At 41.0% G+C, this 20,979-nt stretch overlaps 1 protein-coding gene across 3 annotated transcripts in view; it reads right to left on the bottom strand.

Moving 5' to 3' along the window:
- Positions 1–20,979, bottom strand: part of LOC308390821 (myosin phosphatase Rho interacting protein) — a 46,985-nt gene continuing 26,006 nt past the window's right edge. The window contains exons 9-25 of one of the 3 annotated variants that reach the window (XM_080873116.1): positions 20,725–20,829; positions 16,235–16,291; positions 15,796–15,864; positions 15,623–15,712; positions 14,428–14,537; positions 13,708–14,263; positions 12,633–12,770; positions 8,529–11,105; positions 5,573–5,720; positions 5,332–5,449; positions 3,607–3,766; positions 3,369–3,482; positions 3,126–3,212; positions 2,871–3,033; positions 2,693–2,778; positions 2,276–2,350; positions 1–962 (exon numbers count right to left, since the gene is read on the bottom strand). In XM_080873116.1, coding sequence (XP_080729242.1) covers positions 2,318–2,350; positions 2,693–2,778; positions 2,871–3,033; positions 3,126–3,212; positions 3,369–3,482; positions 3,607–3,766; positions 5,332–5,449; positions 5,573–5,720; positions 8,529–11,105; positions 12,633–12,770; positions 13,708–14,263; positions 14,428–14,537; positions 15,623–15,712; positions 15,796–15,864; positions 16,235–16,291; positions 20,725–20,829 — 4,611 coding nt within the window. In that variant the 3' untranslated portion in view covers positions 1–962; positions 2,276–2,317. The remainder of the gene's footprint in view (positions 963–2,275; positions 2,351–2,692; positions 2,779–2,870; positions 3,034–3,125; positions 3,213–3,368; positions 3,483–3,606; positions 3,767–5,331; positions 5,450–5,572; positions 5,721–8,528; positions 11,106–12,632; positions 12,771–13,707; positions 14,264–14,427; positions 14,538–15,622; positions 15,713–15,795; positions 15,865–16,234; positions 16,292–20,724; positions 20,830–20,979) is intronic. The other 2 variants (XM_080873115.1, XM_080873117.1) reach the window with 2 other exon arrangements.

Here is a 20,979-nt window from a genome sequence, read left to right as displayed (position 1 = left end):
AAGGGTGCAAAAATATTTATTGCTAATAAACCTGTAGTCAGTTGGTGTATATTTGCTTTATATTTACAATAATAGAGTACAGAGGAATGGGAATGTGAAAGAAAAATCCCAACCACTTAAATAAATACAAAGGGACTGCCACTGAACAAGACTACAAACATAAACCAACTCCAGCAACTCCTATACAGTTGGACCAATGATTGCAGTGAGAGAAAAAAAAATCTATATAAACTTTCATATATATTTAAATTATAGTCAGTGAATCTTGTCCTGATGCATTCAGCTGTCGCGCACTGATTTTATCTGATTTTTTTCCCCAAGACTGCAGAAACATCTTTGATGTTAATTTCAAAGTAACACAAAGCAGCAACATGGGTGAGCACTTTTTTTCTAATGCAGACAAGCACTTTTGTTCTATAGCTTGTTTACTGAGCAACACTTCCATCTGTGCTGGAATGATAACGGAGAGGAGGAGCGTTAACGTGCAGACTGAACGCCAGACTCATTCCTACGGTTTTGTTATGCAAGTATTACTCGTCATTATGTAGTTGTAGTTTAGCCATTTAACATCACATTTATGCTTTTGGCTAGCAACAGTCTAGAGAGTTAAAACAGTAGCTTACACAGTCATAGTTCTAGTGTATGCATGAAAAATGCTCATTTAAAAACAGTATTTACAGTAAGGAAAAAAAATACAAAAAAGTCACAGTTAACTGAAGTGCATGGAATGCAAACTAAACATGAAATTCAAACTTCATAGCATGTTTTTAATAATAAATGATCTGTGTTTGGTGACCAGTGTGTAGTTGTTACTAAATAAGTCATTACAGAGCTAAAATATAGTGGGCTTCTAAACATGCAGCAAGGTAGGGGGACGTGACGTGTCACTGTCAGAACTCCTTAGTGTCTTTATTTTCAAACAGGTGGAGTCTCTGCTCCGCTGTCAGCCCTTCCTTCAGACTCTGGTGGGATGAAGAGAGAAAAAGCAGATGCTAAATAAGTTTATGATGAACCCAACTCTGGACACGTGTGCTGTTTCTGAGCAAGCAGTGTTTCTCCCAGTGTAAACCTGATGTCACCCAGTGAGTTATCCCTCTCAAATAGAGTGTTAACACACCACACTACAACTGATAGCAAACCCTTCTTTAGCATGTGTGCTATGGAGTCCCAAAACTGATAAAAGGTTGCATAAAATGGGTTTAACTCAACTGTTTTACGTCAACACTTTTCCTTCACCTCGAAGTTTCTCCATTATAACTTATACATATATAAGTTCTTTTAATGTTCAGCTAATTGCACATATTCAAAAGCAGACGCCAAACCTCTTTGTTCTCACTGTTAACTTGCATTTTATTTTGCTCTTTTCACTGTAAATCATATGTTGCTTTTTAAGCTTTTACTTTGTGCACATTGAATTAAAAGTATAACAAAATGTGCAATAAATAAAATGACCATTGTGATTGAAGTTCATATCTTGGCCAACATTTTATATTTGATTTTACATTTACCTTTGTCATGAAGTCACTCAAACTGAAAAAGCATTTTCCAAGCTAGGCAGCTTCACATCAAAGCACTGTGGCAGTTAGCAAGGCTGTGACCTCTTTACTTCCTCCCTTATTCATTCACAACTTCCCTTCATAGAGATCGTGCTGGTTAGTCGCCAACCGCATCTTTGAACTGGGAACTGATGCATTGGTGCATTAATAAAATGTGTTTAACCAACAAGAACAACAAAATATTGAGTCGACTAGATGCAGACACTTCTAGTATTATTTTACTGTGAACATTAAACTATTACTAAGACAAAAACTCTCATGTTAACAAGTCTATTTAAAGATATTCAAGCAAAATTACTTTTTGATTTTATTGAGAAAGTGAAGATGAAGGAAAAGTTTTTCCACGTTGTTCTTGTCATTTTAATCATTCACCTGCCTAACAGTGCTGATTAATTAAGAGTTCAGGTGCATCTTGACTTGTCTGACAAACAGCTTTTTATTAGGTTTGGGACTTCATTGTTTAGCACTGTGTAAGTAACCCCCTCATACAATACAGTTCATGGCTGATAAAGTGAAAGGACCCACATATTAGTAATCAAGCCCAGTGATAAGTCACATACACAGTCACTCTACCAAACCTGACATTCATTCTTCACCACCATGCAAGTGTGGAGTATTTGTGCATACTAATGTGCAGAATCTGATCTTTTGAGTGGCTTGAGAGGTGGAGGACAGGAGGGTGTGCTTATCCACCCATGGGTGCGTCTGGTTTGGTTTACCTAAAGGAGAAGGGGGAGGAAGCTTACACGTCGTCAGCAGCCCTAACTGTCCCAGGGCATGTCTCGACTCACAGACTGAAGACAGAAGGGGGAAAACACACAGGCAAGTGTGTGTAAGACTACTGCGGTGTTTCATTTGCAATACAATGCCTACAATGCAGTTCTGATGGGAGTCACGACATGGATCAGGAAATTGCAGCCGGTTTGCATGCAATGCTGCATGCAACTTAGCAGGTGACCTGTAGGTGGCAGCAAGTCACTGGAAACAACTTCTCAGGCTTTTGAAGGCTGGAGTTAACCACTTTCAATATCTGCTGTTGCTTGAGCAATGATACAATGGGTGATAGAGTTCAATGAGAAAACCTGAATTAACACATCTGATAAAACTCTTTGCATGCCCCTTCACAGGACACTCACCTTTGACCTCATGGTGCGCTCTGAGCGTTTCGCTGCAGCAGCTGCCATCTTGAGGATGTCAGGGTTGCTTTTGGACTTCATGATATCTGGAGGAAAAAATGTGTCGGTCACAATAAGATAAGAGTCTGGGTGCGAGTCGATTCCAACATGAGGTGTGTTTTGCGGCGCGTTTTCGTACCATAGCCCCCTCGTTCCACCTCCTCCAGCGCCGGCTCCCCGAGCGCCTCATGAGCCAGCTGCAGCTGGTCTCTGAGCCGGCCCAGATCCCGCTCTGCTTTGGCCTTGACAATGCTCAGCTCTGTGTAAATGTCCTTGTACTTATCTGTTGCATATTTCTTATCCTGAAAGCACATTGTTTGGCAGTTCAGAGAAAGGATTTATCTTTAGATCTGTGATGAATTTATGAGGGGGAAAGAAAAAAACTGAAATGTACTCTTTGGGCTGCTTGCAGTTCATCTTTGAGGGAGTTGATTTCCTGCTTCAGGTACTGGACTTCAGACTCCTTCACTCGCAGCATAACCTGGAAAACAAGACGAGGAAAAAATTATGCTAAAAATATGAGCCAAGTCACCTTGAGGGTGGAAACATTTCCTGAGGAGAGGCTATTAAAACCTTACTAGCAGAGACTCGTTTTCATACGTTTCACATCCAGGAACTTATGCGACTTGAACCTTACTTCTAACTCGTAGAGCTCCTTCCCCTGTATTGTGGTATTTGTGTCTCCCACTCCATCCTCAGAGGTCATGGAGCGCATCTTAGTGATTTCTGCTGCCAGTCGGTTGTTCAGCTCCTGAAAACATCCCACAGAAGCAAATCAGAAGACTCAGAATGACAGTGCACTTTCATGCCCACTGGGGCAGTTATAACACAGTTATTTGTGCGCTCAGGTGAGCAGTGTGCGTTTCTGTCGGCACCTGGTTGTGCGCGTTGAGCTCCTGGTTCTCTCTCTGACACTGCCTGAGGGCCTGTCGCTCTGCCTCCAGTGCCTGGGCCAGGTGGGCGTTTTCCAGGCACTTCTGGGAATACTGTTCCGACAACACCTCAATCTCCCGCTGGAAGGAACACAACTCCTCCCTGAAATACAATTCAACACCGTGCTGAGAGGAAAAAAATACTTCAGGAGTGAAAAAAACCTGAAGGTCAGGCAGTTCTTTAGCATCTGTTAGTTTGGGGTTAATGCTGAGTACTTTTATTTCAGAGCAAATAAACAGCACCAAACTGTTCCCTGCAATAAAAAAAAAAAAAAAGAGCTTCTCCTTTTATCCGGCATCAGAGTGAAAATAGAGAATGTAAAAAAATCTAAGCCAGTTTAAATGCAGTGTGATTTATAGTCAACACCTGCACTTCCACACATGTTCCTGTGTGAAGCATCACAGGGTGTCAAGCTGCTGAACACAGTGCATGCATGCATGTCCCAACAAGTCAGCAGTGACACCTGCACAGTCAGCAGAAACCTATTAGTACAATTATCTTACACTCAGAGTCGAGCTACACGAACCATTACTTTTTTCAGTCAACTCTTAAATACATGTGGAACATTTGTACAGACAATTTTAACCTTGGGCTCAATTCCAACAGTTTTCTCCTTTTTAAGTCATCTTGCGGATTAATCTGAATTTTTCCTCCTGTCCAGTGGACTACTTAGTCAACAGGAATATTCTTTTATGTATCCATGACGAGCATGATTGTTGGGATTTTCTCTACATTAATGAATTATTAAGGTCTGTGCCTAACAATATAAAATGAACTGAATTTTATTTCTTCTACAAAAAAGCAGTCTAATGCTTTGATAGCTAGCAATAGGTGTTCAGCTCAGCTGAGATTTGAGTTGAGGACAGCTGTGGCCAGAACATAACTCACATAATATTCATCCTATAACCATTTGCATGGAAGGCTGCTTTCCTTCAATGTCAGGGACATAGACTCAAACCGTGCCAGCCAAAATCCACCACTGCATAACAGACTTCCACACCGTACGGAGTAATGGTTCAGTTTTTACCTAAAATTGTCTTTATAAGATATTTTAAGTATACAGCGGTCCCTCGTTTATCGCGGGAGTTAAGTTCTAAAAATAACCCGCGATAAGTGAAATCTGCGAAGTAGCCTACTTTATTTTTTACAGTTATTACAGATGTTTTAAGGCTGTAAAACCCCTCATTACACACTTTGTTCAGACAGGAATGAACATTTTTACACTTTTCTCTCTTGTTTAAACTCTCAAAGTTCAAACCTGCTAGAAAAATAAGACCAGTATTATAGAATGAAACCAAAGGCACCTGCAGGTGACGACGTTTCATCGACATTGTTGTGTTTGTTGGGGAGAAAACTTACAAACACGGTGCAGCACTTCAGAGTCACGCTGGTAGTGATCAAAGATTTATGTAAATTTGACAAGCTGAACGCGTTCTGTACTGTACAGGAGACACGGCACGAGATTGATTGACAGTGGTCTACAGCCAATCAGGACACAGAATACAATGCACTGTATCTTGTCAAACAACTACTTCACAGCATTTTTGACATGTCCCACCAGGCATGATCACTGGTTCAGCCAGCCTGATAGTTTGTCAGCCCTCATCAGCTGAGATGAGAGAGGGGTTACAAACACTTTGGTGCTTATGGGTATGAGAAGAACTCACTCATGCTGTCTGCGGATCTCCTCGATGTCTGCATTCTCCGTATTGCTGTTGGTTTTGCGAGCCTTTTCCAGCTCCTTCTCCAGCTCTGTACGGTGGGCGTTTTTCATTGCTTCAATAGCTGAGATAACAAACAAAAAGTTTATTTTTAATCAAAACTTACTGTAACGCATTGTAAGCAAGTTATGATGAGCTAAAGATATAGTAGGAAAAAGATACAGTTGGTATGACTTTTTCTATTTACCTGCGATGGTGGCTGCCGTCTCCTCGGCCAGCAGCCTCTCCTTCTCCTCCTTCAGGTTCTCCAGCTCTCTCTGGTGTTTCTTCTGCAGCTCGTCGATCACTTTCTGGTGAGACTCCTCCATTGCAGCGAAACCTCTCTCACAGGTGGCCTGTGGCAAAAAGCGAGCACACTGCAGCTGTGAGTTTACAGGTCACCTGAACGTGGGACCAAAAGGTTCTCCTGATCAGGAGCTGAGCAGGAGGAAAAACCTCCTGGACCTTTATATATAATTATATGTCAGCAAAGATCATCAATTTAGTTATAGCAATTCACTTGCAAGCTTGAGCTTGTCAGCCATGAGCAAGTTGAGCCTGTGTGAGTACAAAAAGGATTAAAAGGAATGACAGGATACACAACGCACGTAAGAAAAGGGCAAAGACAATGAGAGAGATGTAAGAGAAAAAAAAGCTGCCATTTCCTGTCCACAGCACAATATCCGAGCTTCTGGAAATCCGGACTCCAAACAGCACTTGTATCCTACAGCTAACACACAAATCCTAATCTGCCTGGAGGCCAAATCTTTGGTGGAATGTGTGGTTAAGCTGACAATTATATAACTGGGTGTCTCAAACATTACATGTGTCATAGGACATCCCAATCAGCTTGCAAAACTGCCACTTCTGGATGGTGAGAATAAAGTGAGGGAGAATAATAATCCTCAATAAGAAGAGATTTCAATAGTCTTTGCACTTGCCCAACCTAAAACCTTGCCCTACTTCCGTCCTGCATTCGCTGCCACTAATCTGGGTGTTTGGTTGGTGGCTGTGCCCCGATCCAGGTCCTTCGGTTTGCCTGAAGTCAAAGAGACTATATGAGGAGCCAACACAAGTAAAACTCACTGGTGTGCTACAAAGCTGTGTGAATGATGAATTAAAATGTCATCTTCATAATGCAATCTTGCTACTATACTAGTCTGTATTGCTCTATCCAAACATACCTATTGTCATTGGGGCCGAGCAGCTCAGTTTTACTCTTGTCTGACCATATACAATGTTCTCCAGAGGCCATTTGGCTTCCAAATTTATAGCTGCAAATTTGAGTGGCGGTTGAAGGCTTTGATTTTTGAACAGGGGCTTCTTTCTTTGTTAACTCCCTCCTAGTCCGTGGCCACATAAAGCTGGCTTCACTCTGGACAGTGACAGTTAGCGGTTTCCAGCTCATGGCAGACTTGAGCCTTGCTGGTTCCTGGGCTGGTCCTCAACTTTCTGGCCAATTTCGTATCACGTGATGGTGATTCTAGGTGTTACTGGTCAATCCAAAAAATACTGGCAAAGAGAAATTACCAGCTGCAGTCAATCATGATCGCTAATAAATAACTAACAGTAATAAGCCTTGGTGTTGTCAAGTTAAAAGATATATTAGAACCTTTGTGACCACTTCTTAAAGGTTTTAATGAATATATGTTTATATTTGAGCCTTTCAGAGAAAATCCAAAATGAATTTGAAATTGTTCACCCAATTCTTGTTTATAAAGTGAATAAAGATGTATGCTATACAATCATTCCAAAAGAATTCATTATTAATAACAACACTCATATCCACGATGAGTGTAAATAAACTTTTGACCAAAGCCGTATGTCCATTCCCTCTTTTAGACATACAAAATTATAACTAGGTCCCGTTTGCCCTGTTAAAGTTGAATTGTGTTTTTCTGCAACATCTACTGAATTCATGGTGTCACAGATTTCATTATCACAGAACGTACTGTAGCTGTGATCGACAATTACTACCTCAAAACTGAAACTTAGCAGACACAACCCCAAACACTCATTCATGTAAGCATATCAAATTAAACATCCCTGCATTAAGTGCTCAGAAACTGTGTTTAATAAACAGGTATGGCTGATTGTGTTAATGTATTTGTTTGTGCCTCTGATAGCAGGATGATTTATGGGGGATGGTTTTATTTACTTTTAGCTCTGGTAGTTTATAAATGGCAATGTGAGGCCTAACATAGGAACAAATAACCATTGGAAGCCTATCCTATCTGGATTCAGGAGTTTTTGGAAGCATACCTTTGCAAATTAGGGTATAATAATGGAATTTGTATTAAACCTTCTCCAATACAAATCCTACTGAAAAACTAGGAGCTGTTGTCCTTTATGTTCAAGAAAATATCAAATAATTTCAGATCAAGATATTTATTCAGTGACGTCTTGTCACTGAGGGCATTTTCCCCATTGCAGAGGTGTGCAGTTTTGGGCAGCTCTTGGAGCCAAATGGGAAACCCGCCCCCAACCCTGTATATGAGGACAAGCCTTTATTATCTTAGGAATGGCATTTAATTTTTCTGCTTGAGAAAATATTGGGTTTCATCACAAGTGCTGCCAATTAGCTGCTGACAAGTTCAAGGAAAAAAAGCTAGTACTCAGTCACAGTATGGAATAAACAGTAGAAACGGCAAAAGGAAAAGAATTAAAGTTAATATTAATCTGAAAACAGAAATGGTCTTTTTAAAATTCTTAACTCTAAAAGACTTCAAGGTGCTGCAAAGGATCAGTTATTTGCTTTGTAACTAAAACTGCCGAGATTAGATCAGTAAGCACACTCAACTACCAATAGAGGAACTCATTTCACAGAACAGTCGGGCACTGACAGATTTCTGAAGCCCAAATTCGAGAGAAGCCATCAGCTTCAAACTCCAAGTCAGAGTTTGAGGCTTCAGTCTTGTATTCATTAAGGTAACTTTGACGAAACATCAACAAAATGGGTTCCTCAATAAACAACTAAAGCAGCATCAGTGATAACATAAACCTGCAGCAGGTTAGTTTTCATGCAACACAAAAGAAAATTGGTTTACGGAACAAAGAGCGAGAGATGGGAGTAGATGTTGGGGAAGGGAGGGGGATCTGGGAATGCCACAAAGGAAAACAAGGCATCACAGATGGAGGATGGCAAGGACAAGGAGCACTTCCACCTTCAGGTTTTCCAGGTCTTTCTCGTATTTCAGCCGCAGAATGGTTACGTCGCCCTGCTCTTCGCGCCGTCTCATCTCTTCGGTCATGACTGAGACTTGGGTCACCAGCTCTTGGATGCGCTCTTTCAGGGTCAAGGCGTGATCCAAAGGTACGTTGTCATCTGCTTCATTCCTGCCTGCAGTTGCTAGATTCATCATGCTTCGCAGCTCTTCCATTTCCCGGTCAAACCTCTCCAGGAGACGACTCATCTCCCTCTCGTGCTGCTCCTTCAAGTTCTCCATACAGTTCGTCAGCGAGTCAATCTCTTTTACATTCTCTTCTGAACGGAGACGAAGTGTCTCGTTGGCTTTTGCTATTTCCTGCCTCAACTTATCAACTTCCTGCTCGTAGCCATCTTTGACTTCTCGTAGCTCTTTCCTGTGCTCGGCTATCATATCATGAAGCTCAATGGTTTTATCGACTGAATCAATGGATTCTCCTTCAATCTGAATCAGAGTTTGAGACCCTGGGGCAGCTTTCAAATACGCCTCAGATAGTTGACTTTGAAGATCTGCCAATTTGGACTGAAGCCCACTGGCAACTTCTCTTAATTTTGGACAATTTGGACAATTTACGCCAGGCATCTTTACTTCTTCCTCTTTTTTCTTTAGCCCTTTCTCATACTGGACATTGAGCCTAATAATCAAGTAAGATATGTATGCTTCTTTGAGAGATTCACGCAGATGTTCAGAAGATTGTGTTTGTTGGCCAAAGCTTGCTAATGCCAAAGAATGGAGTTTGTCATCTTTATCAAGCTTCAAACTGGAGGCAATCTGCTTAAATCTCTGCGACTTTTCCTCCAGAATTTCTTTTAACTGTTTAAGAATCAGAGCATTTGTTTCATTATCAAGCCAGCTATACATCGATCCCAAATCTGTCACTCTGTCACTTCCAAAGTCTGCCTGCGAACAAATCCTCCTAATCAAGAGCATTAAGCTCTTCTCTGCCATCATCTGTTCTTCTACCCCTCTGTCACGGCTCTGTCCGTCTTCCTTTGATTTTGCTACAGTGGTGCCCAACAGTTGGCTCCAGAACTCTCCCTTTAACACGAATGACGCATCTTTTCCACTCGGGTAAAATGTCTCTTCCTCTGAAGAGGAAAATAAAGTGCTTTTTAATTCACCAAGCATACTCTCAACATCAACATCTACCTGTTCTAACATTTCCACAACCTGATTCATCGATGCAGACCTCATCTCAAACTCTTGTACTACTTTCATTAAAAGTCCTTTATCATCCACATGCTTCTCTTCTGCCTCAACAGATTCAGCATCCTTTTCATCTGTACTCATGCTCATTACCAACTTCTCTCTTAGCACCCTTATTTCATTTTCTGCTTCTTCTAGCTTCTCTCTGCTGACCTTCTCAATTTTCTGATTTAGTTCAACTAGTTGACTGTTCCTAGTTTCTAGTTCCATACAGCGCTGCTCTGTAGTCTGAAGGCTTGACTTGGTCTCAAATAACTTTGCTTCGGAGGCTTCAAGCAGCTCTTGGAGTTGCTCTTTCTCTGGGTTTAATTCGTCATCTTCATAATCTCCCTGGAAGCCCAGACCTTTCAGTGTGGCCTCTCTTAACTGTAGCTTCTTTTCAGTGTCTTTAAGGATGCTGCCAAGCTCCTCCAATGTAACGAGCGCTTCATGGAGCCTCAAGGACTTCTCATTCAACTCCCTCTCGTAATACTCCCTGTCTATGGCATTGGCTTGGTTTTCAGCCAGTTCAGCTTTTAGTCTTTTCAGCTCCTCCAAGACAAGGTGATGCTGTTTGCCACCTTGCTGGCTGATGAGTTCAGCTTTCAGTCTGTCTATCTCTCTGTCAGCCTCAGTCAGTTGATTTATTATCTCCTGACATCGCTGTTTCAATGCTCCATTTTCACTAGTTAAAAGTTCAATCCTCTGAGACAGCATTCCAATAGTTTCATCACTCGACTCTGAGTAGTTCTCAGTTTTGGACAGAAGACTGTAGGAGCCCTTTGGGCTTTCAAAACTTTGCTTGTGAACTTTCCCCACCATGTCCTCCATGGTTAGAAGACGAGCTTCATATTTGCGGATGCTCTCTCCAGCTCTAGCTAAACTCTTTTTTATGGTTTCATTTTCTAACTCCTGCTGGTGCTTCCAGGTCTCCAGCAGCTTCTGAAGTTGATGCTTCTCTGCTGTGTCTTGATTACAGCTATGTAATTTCAACACTTTCGCCAGCTCCTTTAGAGTCAGAGGATTGTCATGCGTTAAGTCCTCTAGTTCTTGAATAGCCTCTGTGGTGTCCTGGATTAAAAAGCTAACTGGTTTTTGGACAAGTTCAGGGGGAGGGCCTTCCAGGATGGATGTTTTGTGGGATTCAGAAAAGTAAGGGTCCTTGATGGGAAGGTGAGAAAGCGAGAGGCCAAGCTGTGCCTGCATATTGCGCTTTTTCAGCTCTTGCAGCTTCAGGAGCTCTTTGGTCTCCTGGTACTTCTTTGTTAAACTCTGCGCTTGAGAACTAACCAGTTCGGGCCTCTTCATCTGGGGCGTCACATCAGCCTCCAGACCCAAAGGTTGCTCCAGCTTGGAAAAGGGGACCAGACAGTTGGTTAACACACAGCAGGGGAGACACAAAGCTTGCTTATAATTTCCAGCGCTAACTACTAATTATTTCTCTTTAAATTATTATTATTAAATTAAAAAGTGACATTACATTAAGCATTCCCACATAACAATACCAAATTATGCAAATGAACAGATTCAAAACAAATCCAAAAATTTCTTTTGGTTTAAAGGTGTAAATTAAAAGCAACTGAAAGATTTAAATAGCTGGGGTTAGTTAATACCAATAGCATGCACATTTAATGGTTAAAGGTTACTTTAAGTGGTAAGTAATGCAATATTAGTTTCAGCTGAGTGGTTTATTCAAGGATAGAAAGGCATACCAGGTCCTACAAACACACATTTCACAGGTTTCACGTCCAAGTCTGAGAGGAGATAATGAAATGCATTATGCAGCTCAAATCTAATGCTTCAAACACCCTCCCAACTTTCTCAAAATAATTCACTGTCTAGAGTAAGAGCACTATACTTGAAATCTGCCAAAAACAAAATTATATATAATTTACATATATATGTATTTAAAACATCATTCAGCCTCACTCTGTAAGAACCCATCCATACATCAAAACACAGGCAAAGAAATCGACATCATACATTTATGTCAGTACACTTCTACATATAAAATTTGTTAAAAGAATAACAAATGGATGTCTTTATAGCAGTTAATAGAAGAATCTGATGTCCATGCAAATGAGTAGAATACAGGCCAAGAGGTTATTATTCCATGTCAAGACAAACATTTCAACAAGTGAAGCAATCGTGCCAGAGACTATGCAGGAAAATGTCACTCTAAACTCAAAGACAAAATTCTCTTCATGAATTCGGCAACAAACAACTGAAAAATGAATCAAAAAGAAAACAAGTTCTACTCAAGTTTCGCTTTTTCCATTTTCTATTGCTATAAATTCAATGATGAAGTCGAAATGCAAAAGAGAAAATTACAAGGAGAAAAAAAAATGCCATCATGTCACTTCCGCTTTTCTAATTTTGATTTCATGTTCATCTTTTTGTATTGATTCTATGAGAAAAAACTCAAATACGGTAAATGTTTAAACACACTTCAACATTATTCTTATATTTGTGTCTGTTTATCACTTTTCACATGTAATTAACACTTACAGTGAAATAACACCTCTCCAGAAACTGCAAAACTACAGTCCTTTGGTCCAAAATCAAGAAAATTACTCAAATAACTCCTTGCATGAGTCCTGATAAAGTAAAAACCTACAACACAAAGCGAGCAGATTAACTAGTATAAGCCAATTTAGTAATGAAATCTTATCGTTTTCCACATGCAATGAAGTCATGCAAAGGCGTTTATCTGTAGCCACGTTGTAGCTTCGTCAGTTTGGTTGCGATTTTCTCTCGATAAAATACAACATGCAGAAAATGTTACGAAATGAAGTAGAAACCACTGCTCAGTTAAGAATGTACTGATCGAGTTTACAACAGGACTTCCCATAAGAGCAGAATAAAGGGACAACTCACCGGAGAGATGTAACCAGATCGGTCATCCTGCTCTCTCTCCAGAGCCATTCTCAGCTGGATCTCCAGCTCCTGTTTGTGCTTATTTGAGTCCAGGAGCTGCTTGTGACAGCTCTTCAACTGTGCCTTCAGGTCCTCAATCTGTAAAAACGGCAGGAAGAATATTAGAATATAAAATATATAATGTAGTGTGTGTATATATTATTATATCCATCCATCCTCTTCTGCTTATCCAATTCAGGGTCACAGGGGGGCTGGAGCCAATCCCAGCTGCCATAGAGTGAGAGGCAATTTTGAATCACCAATTATCATAACCTCACTAACTGCAGCAAACGCCCAGTTATTGGTGCTGTGGGAGAAGGCAGAGTACCCAGAGAGGAGGGAGGAGACCATGCCACCCCCCACAGAAAGGCCCTGACCATATGGTTATTTGAATAGGAGACTTAAAGACAACCTGAATAAATGCAAACACGCATTTTTACAATGATGACTTCATTTATTAAAGAAAAAGCTACGCAAATTTACTTGGCCCTATGTAGGAAAAGTGAATTCCCCCTAAACCTAATAACTGGTTGTGCTACCTGGTGCACCAAAAACTGCAACCAAGCATTTGCAAAAACTGCAATCAGTCTTTCACATCACTGGGGAAGAAATTTTGCCCACTCTCCTTCTTGTTTGAGGTCTTGCAAAAGCATCTCAATAGGATTTCAGTCTTTTTTGTTTTTGTTTTTAAGAGCCCCACACCATCACACTACCACCACCGTGTTTGACTGTTGGTAAGATGCTGGCTTCATTGGATTCATCTTTCACTTGTTAAGCAAATACCTAAACTGTTACACTACAGAGTTATTATTCATGACTATGTTATACTGTATGCAGCAATCAATTCAATGGCAAGTTTAAATTTACTGAAGCTCTTAAACCGATTAAAACTAACCAAATAAAATTTAAAATGCATTTTCCCCCTGAAGCTTAAATACAGGCTTAGCTCTGTACTTGCTGACTGGATTCTTCACTTTGTATATTTGAATTTCACTCAAAACAACAGCAACAATCTAAATCAAACAAGGAAACATACCCCTTGCTTATAACTCTCCAGTAGCTGCTCCAGCTCTACAGTCTCTCTAGGTTGCACTGCGGTGGGCAGCGGCACCCTCCTTTCCTCCCGCATGGGCGTCTTCTCTACCTGTCGCCAGTGTTCTTCGATCACCTCCTCCACCATCTGCTGCCTCTCCAGAGATACGGGACCTAGCGAACCCGGAGGTTCGTCTCCCCTCTCATCGTCGGTCCTCCCTCCTTCTTTAACCGATGCAGGGTCTGAGCTTGTCACGTTCTCGTACCTCTTCCGTCTCTCCTCTCTTCTCCGACTGCGCTCGAGCTCCCCCATGTCTGCCTGGAGACTCTCGGCTTCCTGCGCCCGCTGTTGAGCCAGAGCCTGGGCTATGGGCCTGAACTCTGCCCAGTCAAATGTCTTAGAGCGGCCTTCTCGCCTGCGCTCGCGAGCTCGGCTCTTAATGACTCCAGAAGTGGCTTCTTTGTCTACAGATGAGGCCTCAGAAGAAGGAGAGTCCTGAGTGACATCTGGTCTGACGAGACCCTCTAAAGGAGAGAATGAGCCATGATCCTCGGTCGAGCTAAACGGCGAAAGAAAGCAAAGTAAGTTTCTGCTTTCCTGTTCTTTTTTCATCTCTAAACTTTGAAATCTATCTTTTAATGTATTAATATACATGAATATTACACGAAAGCATTGAGTTTCTTGATAACTGAGAAGCATGTTATAACTGTGACTTGTACCCACCTTGCCACATCAGGGGCAGTGGAGGGTCTGACATTCTTCATGACTGCCTGGATCCAGTTCCTACGTATGCCTGCTGTCATGGCAGACAGAGTGTGCACTCCTTCCTGCGTCTAAACATCAAAAAGCACAGTGAAGAACACACAGAGTGATGAGAAAGAGCGATATAGAGAAGAGATGTAGCAGCCAAAAAAATCCTGAATAGAAATCTCTCTTTATCGTAGCAGATTCATTAGCGCTTCTCTAGTAGCAAACCTGGAAAAGTAAGAAAACCCAAATAATCCCGCATCACTACAAATACAGTGATTTCTGTTTTTGTGCCTACAAACACAGCTGCAGCACGTTCATAGATGTCCAATGAACAACAGCAGTTCAGACTAAGTTATACACTTTCATTGTTTCGTTTTTACGTGCGCTGCTGCCATCGTTGATTGTTAAGTCAGAGTTGATGGAGCTGCCCCAACTTTCCAAGTTGGAAGCCTGACTTGAGGGGGCGTTCCAGTTAAAAAAAAATTCCAACCAGGAAGTTGGAAATTCTGACTTAAAGTTGAACGCACCACGTGGAGACATCAGCTCATGGAGCTGTGTGGTTGCGTATAAGGAGTACTAGCAAAAGTGCCTGCAGCACTTTCCAAAGCCTTCATTCAGTATTTAGTGGCGACTCAAGGAAAATTAATATAAAACAGAGAGATGTTAGTAATGTGCGTGTGAGACAATATTCAGGGAAAGTTTCTTGCAGATTGGAGGGTACATACACACTCTCTTACATTCTGAGTCACCAAGCAGTTTTTAAATTGGATCGGTGATTTTATGACTGCATTTATAGAATAAAGCAAACAGACAGCCTCACATTACTGTTCACACATAAGGGCTTAAGATGACCACTTGGTGGCCACTTTTTTTCAATGCCTTTGAAATAAAATAAAATGCATGAAATGAAAATGTTCTTCTTGTTTAAACTAAATACTGAGTGACAAAAAACACCCAGATGATGAGACAATATGACATTTTACTGTGGATATCGAGTGGAAAATCTGGCATTTACCCCAGAAGACGAGCAAAATTACATGTTAAGTATTGCTAATGGTTAAGTGCAACAAAATCTAGAATCAAACACACGAACTGTTACAATGTCATCACACTGAAAGATTTTTCCTTGAGCAGAAAGGTTTGAGACAAAACAAGCAAAGCCTCTTACATGAATCTGAAAGCCATAGTTTCGCTGAGCCTGGTATTCAGTTACATTGTAGCAGGTGGACAGGTCAATCTCACCATCCAGGTCAGAGGCCTGAGTTACACAGAAACAAAGACGCATTTTAAAGGTAGAAGGAAATAAAAACACAAGGTGTGAAAGAGAACAAATAAGCCCACCTCCTCTGCAATTGAATCCTTGTAGTATCTCAGGCTGTGATCAGTCAGCACAAACCAGTACTTCTTCCACTTGAGAAAAAAATTTACAGTTTAAAAACAGAGCTGTGTAATACAGCAAGGTAGCATAGCAAGTCACATATCGAGTGTCCACACAGTCCTATGTGTCAGTGTAGAGTTTGTCTCTTTATATATCTTATAAACAGTATTTTAAAGCTTCCTAGCACCACCCTCGTCTTTCAAGTCCATTGAAGATGGAACATCAAAGTGTGGCCACAGGTGTGTAAAGGCCATCGAACGCTACAGACAGACAGTGACTCAGGTTTTTGAACTCTTGATTTTTTTGAAGACTCCAGCAATCATTTTCATTTAGCTTTCAATGGTTAATACCATTTTCAGTTTCCTCTTTACGTTTCTCCTAATTAGCTAATAAAAATGGTACCTGGCCTTGCTCGTCAAGTTTCACCATCCAGCCTTTCTTGAAGTTCAGCAAGTCCGGCTAAAAAATACAGAAATAAATCGATAAAGAGAGGATACAGATTCTAAGAAAACGTCACAAAGCAACATGTTTTTCATTCATTGTTCTTTATTAATGTGTTGCAGCAGCAAACTACCACCACCCATCTTCATTTTAAAAGAAAGCATCAATAAGGACTTCAACTTTTCTCACAAACAGCGCCTAAATAAAACGAGAGGTAATGCAGTGGCAGTGTGTCAAATTCAAGTTCAATACCTCACTGCTAGCATTCAAAAATCAGCAGCAGCTAAAACACATGCTCACTCAGTCGGCTGCAGGGAGAAGTTGACCCTGCCAGCGGATCAGACAAGGATGAGGATGTAAATGTGGACCGCTGACTGGGGCCAACTTCTGCCACATGTGTTGCAGGGCTGTGCTGCCCACAGAACCCAAGTGCTCAGCCTGACACACACACACACACACACACACACACACACACACACACACACACACACACACACACACACACACACACACACACACACACACACACACACACACACACACACACACACACACACACACACACACACACACACACACACACACACACACACACACACACGTGAACAGTGACCACAGGAAGCAGTAGGAAGTTGTGACGGGCTCATACACACTCAGACATAGTCTCTTTTTTCCATCTTAGATCTAGCAGAATGAATTCACGCAGCATAACAAACTGCACACAGAGAGAGCAGGATGAGAAGAATAACCTGGAGAGCAGGGGGAGAGCAGGGGGCTGCGCCGCGCCCTGCAGCACGGGGGTTACAGCACCCTTGCACCACCACAACAAGGCCAAAGGAACATTAGGAAAGAAATCACACATTGATAAAGTTTGTCAGAGGTCACAGTTGGTTTGTATCAGATATTCCATTTAAAGTCAATCTTATTTCCATCAGACTATGGCTGATGATCAATATAAAGTCAACAGAACTTGTTCCAACCTTATTTTACCAGAAAAAGGCCGATGATAATGGATTTAGCGCTACGTCGTGAGCAGCAGCACATGTGCTAATGTTGGGCCTGCTGTAGTTTTACAAACCAACACATTAGGAGCATGAGTGAAATAAACAACAACATGACAAAACCAAATGCTAACGCTCCCATCAAAGCAGCCCTCGGCTCAAAAGACGACAGTGTTGAAAAAAAGGTAAGTGGAATTCAGTAATGTGGAGAGATTTTACATATTTAAAGTCAGAAGAAGGATCTGAAACAGTGCTGTCCTTGCGCAGTTGCCCGTTTACCTGCACAATAAACTGCAAGGACAGTTACTTTCTCCTGTAAAATGCTGCAGAAGGTTTTACAGGAGAAAGGTTGGATCTGAACAGCTGACTGAAGTCAGAGAAAGTTGATTCTGTTCATCTGAACGTACCATTATCTACTGGAGAAACATTTCACCACTCATCCAAGTGACTTCTTCAGTCTTCTGAAGAAACTTTATAGAAATTGTGATTTTAATCATAGACAGAAAGCAAAAAATTATTACATATTATGTTATATATTGATAGAATGAAAAAATATAAATAAAAAATCCGAACTGTGTATTAGACTGAGCCATACAGAAGAGGATTAGAGCCATTGGAAGAGGAGGGGGGGAGACCAAAATACAAATTGAGGACTTCTTTTGGACTTTTTTGAAATCTGACAATAATCTCAGAATTGTGGTTAAAAAAATAATAATAAAAAAATACTGGCCCTAATCCTCTCCCATAGTTCCAAGAGGCAAACTCTAGGGCTGAAAAATAAGTCTGCTTAAAAAATAAAAATAAAACTGCCAGTTCCTTTAAAGGTCACTTAAGATTTGCTCCAAAAACAGGTCAGTCCCCATAGACTCTCATTACATACACCATTTAGTTGGACTTTTGGGGTATTAAAAAAAAAAAAAAAAGATATTTTTATTTGGTAAGATTTAAAATTAGGGGCAGGGCTAGTTTGACTACTAGTGATGCTAGTACAGCAAGCGGACAGCTATGGGCTAAGCCTCATATGTTGCTTGGTATTAACTAGCTATGTCTATGTGTTGAACATCTGCAGTTTAGCTAAAAAAGACTGCTAGCTGACAACTGAGCGTGTCATGCTCTCATTGAACACTCATCCAAATAGGATACCCAAGATAAGTGTAGCCAAATGCTGACATTTAACCTCCAATGTGGGATCTAGAAACCAGCGGGTATCTTTACGGTGGCTTTGTGCTTCTTTTATTTACAGTGTACTCTAAATGCTCAGTTTCTGACATTTCCCCCCACTTAGATCTAAATGATGCCAAAGAAAGGGAGCATCCTTCATACGGTCACTTCAGGCATACAGTGCTGGTTGTGTGCTCCATCAACCTGTTATTCAAACCTACTGTTTGTGAAGGAATGAGCAGAAAGTTTTAGATAGTGGCTGGAACTGAGGGGCTTCACAAGACCCAGTAATAAAAATCAAAGAACTATTTTGAGCTGTGAGACTACTTGTAGTGCAAAAAGAGTAATATCAAGGTGGAAAAGAACAACAAACCCGTAACGCTCCACTTGCACCATCAGTGTTAATACCCCCACTAAATCTGTCTATAGAATGTTTTCTGTGGCATACTGTTGAGTGATGTCTGCTGAGAGTTTTCTCAATGTTTAATTCTCCTAACTGTGTTACCTAAGCGAATCACGCCTCTTAGGCTCGAACAACAACAAGCCAGCGATCTCTCTCTGCTCGGCTGAAGCCCTGGCACTGCGGCTGACCTCTGATCCTCCGGCTTAACAGAACAAGAGCAGCTTTGTTTACGAGGCCACAGACAGAACGCACTGACCTTTCAGTCCTGGAGCGTTCAGGTCTGAAAATTATTAGGACAAACTTTGAACCTGCTCCTTTATTCATCACCCTATTGAACCATATTCATTACTGGTTCACCGCGGCTTTTAGCAGCAGCATGGCGTGGCTTTAGCAGAGATTACAAAACAGTGAAATAAGACACTTTACTATTTATGGATTAAATATTAATATTAATATTCAACTCCCACTTCAGCCAAACAGTCCTGATAAACTTACTGTTTGCTACCTGCACAAGCGTCAAGCAAGCTTAAAACTACCTTTGCTAAGTTGTTGAAGACAAAACAAGAGTCAAAGTAATAAACTGGATTTAGACGCGATGTGTGGAAATGTGAAACTTCATGCGTACTCTTAGTTACTGTATATGACAGTTTTCATGTTGTTCTCCAGCTTAACTATATTTTAAGTAAATTAATAAATATCTTAACATATTTATTAATATCTAATCTTTATTTAGATATTGAATAATATCTTTAATATTAAAGTTGATTCATTTTTAGGCAAAGGTTTTCCCTAAAAATAATTCAAGATTAAAGAGGACTTATTGCTACCATTTCCTGCTCCATATTTTGTATTCATGGATTTGTAGCGTTTTATGAGTCACAGTGTAAAACATAGATAAAGATTCATTTAATGAGCCTTGGTTCTTCCCCTCAGTTCACACTGACTGAAACAAGTAGTGCTTTTCCAGCAGTACCTACTCGGCAGGGGGTTCCAAGCAATCTGAGGTGATCCGAGAATGTGACGTCGTCAGACTGCTGACTGAACGGCTAGTCAGCAGCTTCATTCGATGAGTCATGAGAGCATCCCCTTCACGAAAATCTAAAACTGTCATTTTTGAAACCAGCAACTCGGAAAATGGAAGAAAAACAAACAACAACACGGGTGTCCCCAAGTCTGACAAAAAGCCACAGACCGAGCAACACATATACCATCGCATACAAATGACGTCGTGTGATGTTTGACCGGGTTGCTATAACTACTCCACTTAGTTAAGTGTTACTTGATGTAATGAAAAACAAGCTGTAATGAGTTGTGATGCGTCAGCTTGCGTTAAGCCAATCTGAAAAGGTACTCACAGGGTTTACTTGCGCTGACATGGTTAAGCTGTACATACTCTGATTTTACCATGTTTAACATGAGCATCCACCCACTGTCAAAGTATACGAGGAGGGAAAGTGTTTGTTTTTTTAAAGGAAACCTACCAGAGTCCCTATAAACGGGGCTCTTTTAGCCCAGTGAAACGTCGCTATGAGTGGCTTTAAATGTAAAGCCAACATTGTTCAATGAATATAAACAAATTTTTCAATCATCTTATTTATTCATTAAAAATCACAAACAGTTTTTTAGGTAACTAATGTGTGAGACAAGCGTATAACACAACAAACGAATAATGATGTAACGCGGGATGACGAACTAACAATTCCCATCAACATGCTGAGCAAACAACAGCAGCTGACTTCTTATCATCTCCGCTGCTGCAGTGACTCTTGCCAATTAGTGAGTAAGGCTGGAAAACAAACTGCTCCCTTTGAGAGGTCAATTCTCCGACAGGAACACTTGGAGTTTTAGCATGATCACAGACTTTACAAAAACAAGAGAACACTCACCGTCATGACTGACTCAGTGGTCCTCCGGTCCAACGACTTGGCTCTTCTCAGAGGGGGCAGGGTAGAGGGAAAGTCCAGACCCTGACCCACGTCTTGCCTCTGTTCCTAAACAACACACGCATATAAACACCCTTAAAGAAGCTCTCAGCAACTTCCAAGAAACTACTGTCACTACTGACACCCACAGCCATTTAGTGAACTACAGTCAGCATTCCCATGCTCAACATCAACAATACAAGTGATGAGTAATTTATA

This window comes from Rhamphochromis sp. 'chilingali', assembly GCF_963969265.1.
Source record: "Rhamphochromis sp. 'chilingali' genome assembly, chromosome: 22".
Lineage (NCBI taxonomy): Eukaryota > Metazoa > Chordata > Actinopteri > Cichliformes > Cichlidae > Rhamphochromis > Rhamphochromis sp. 'chilingali'.
The sequence above is the reverse complement of the archived record's forward strand: the minus strand, read 5'-3'. Positions and strand labels throughout refer to the sequence as shown.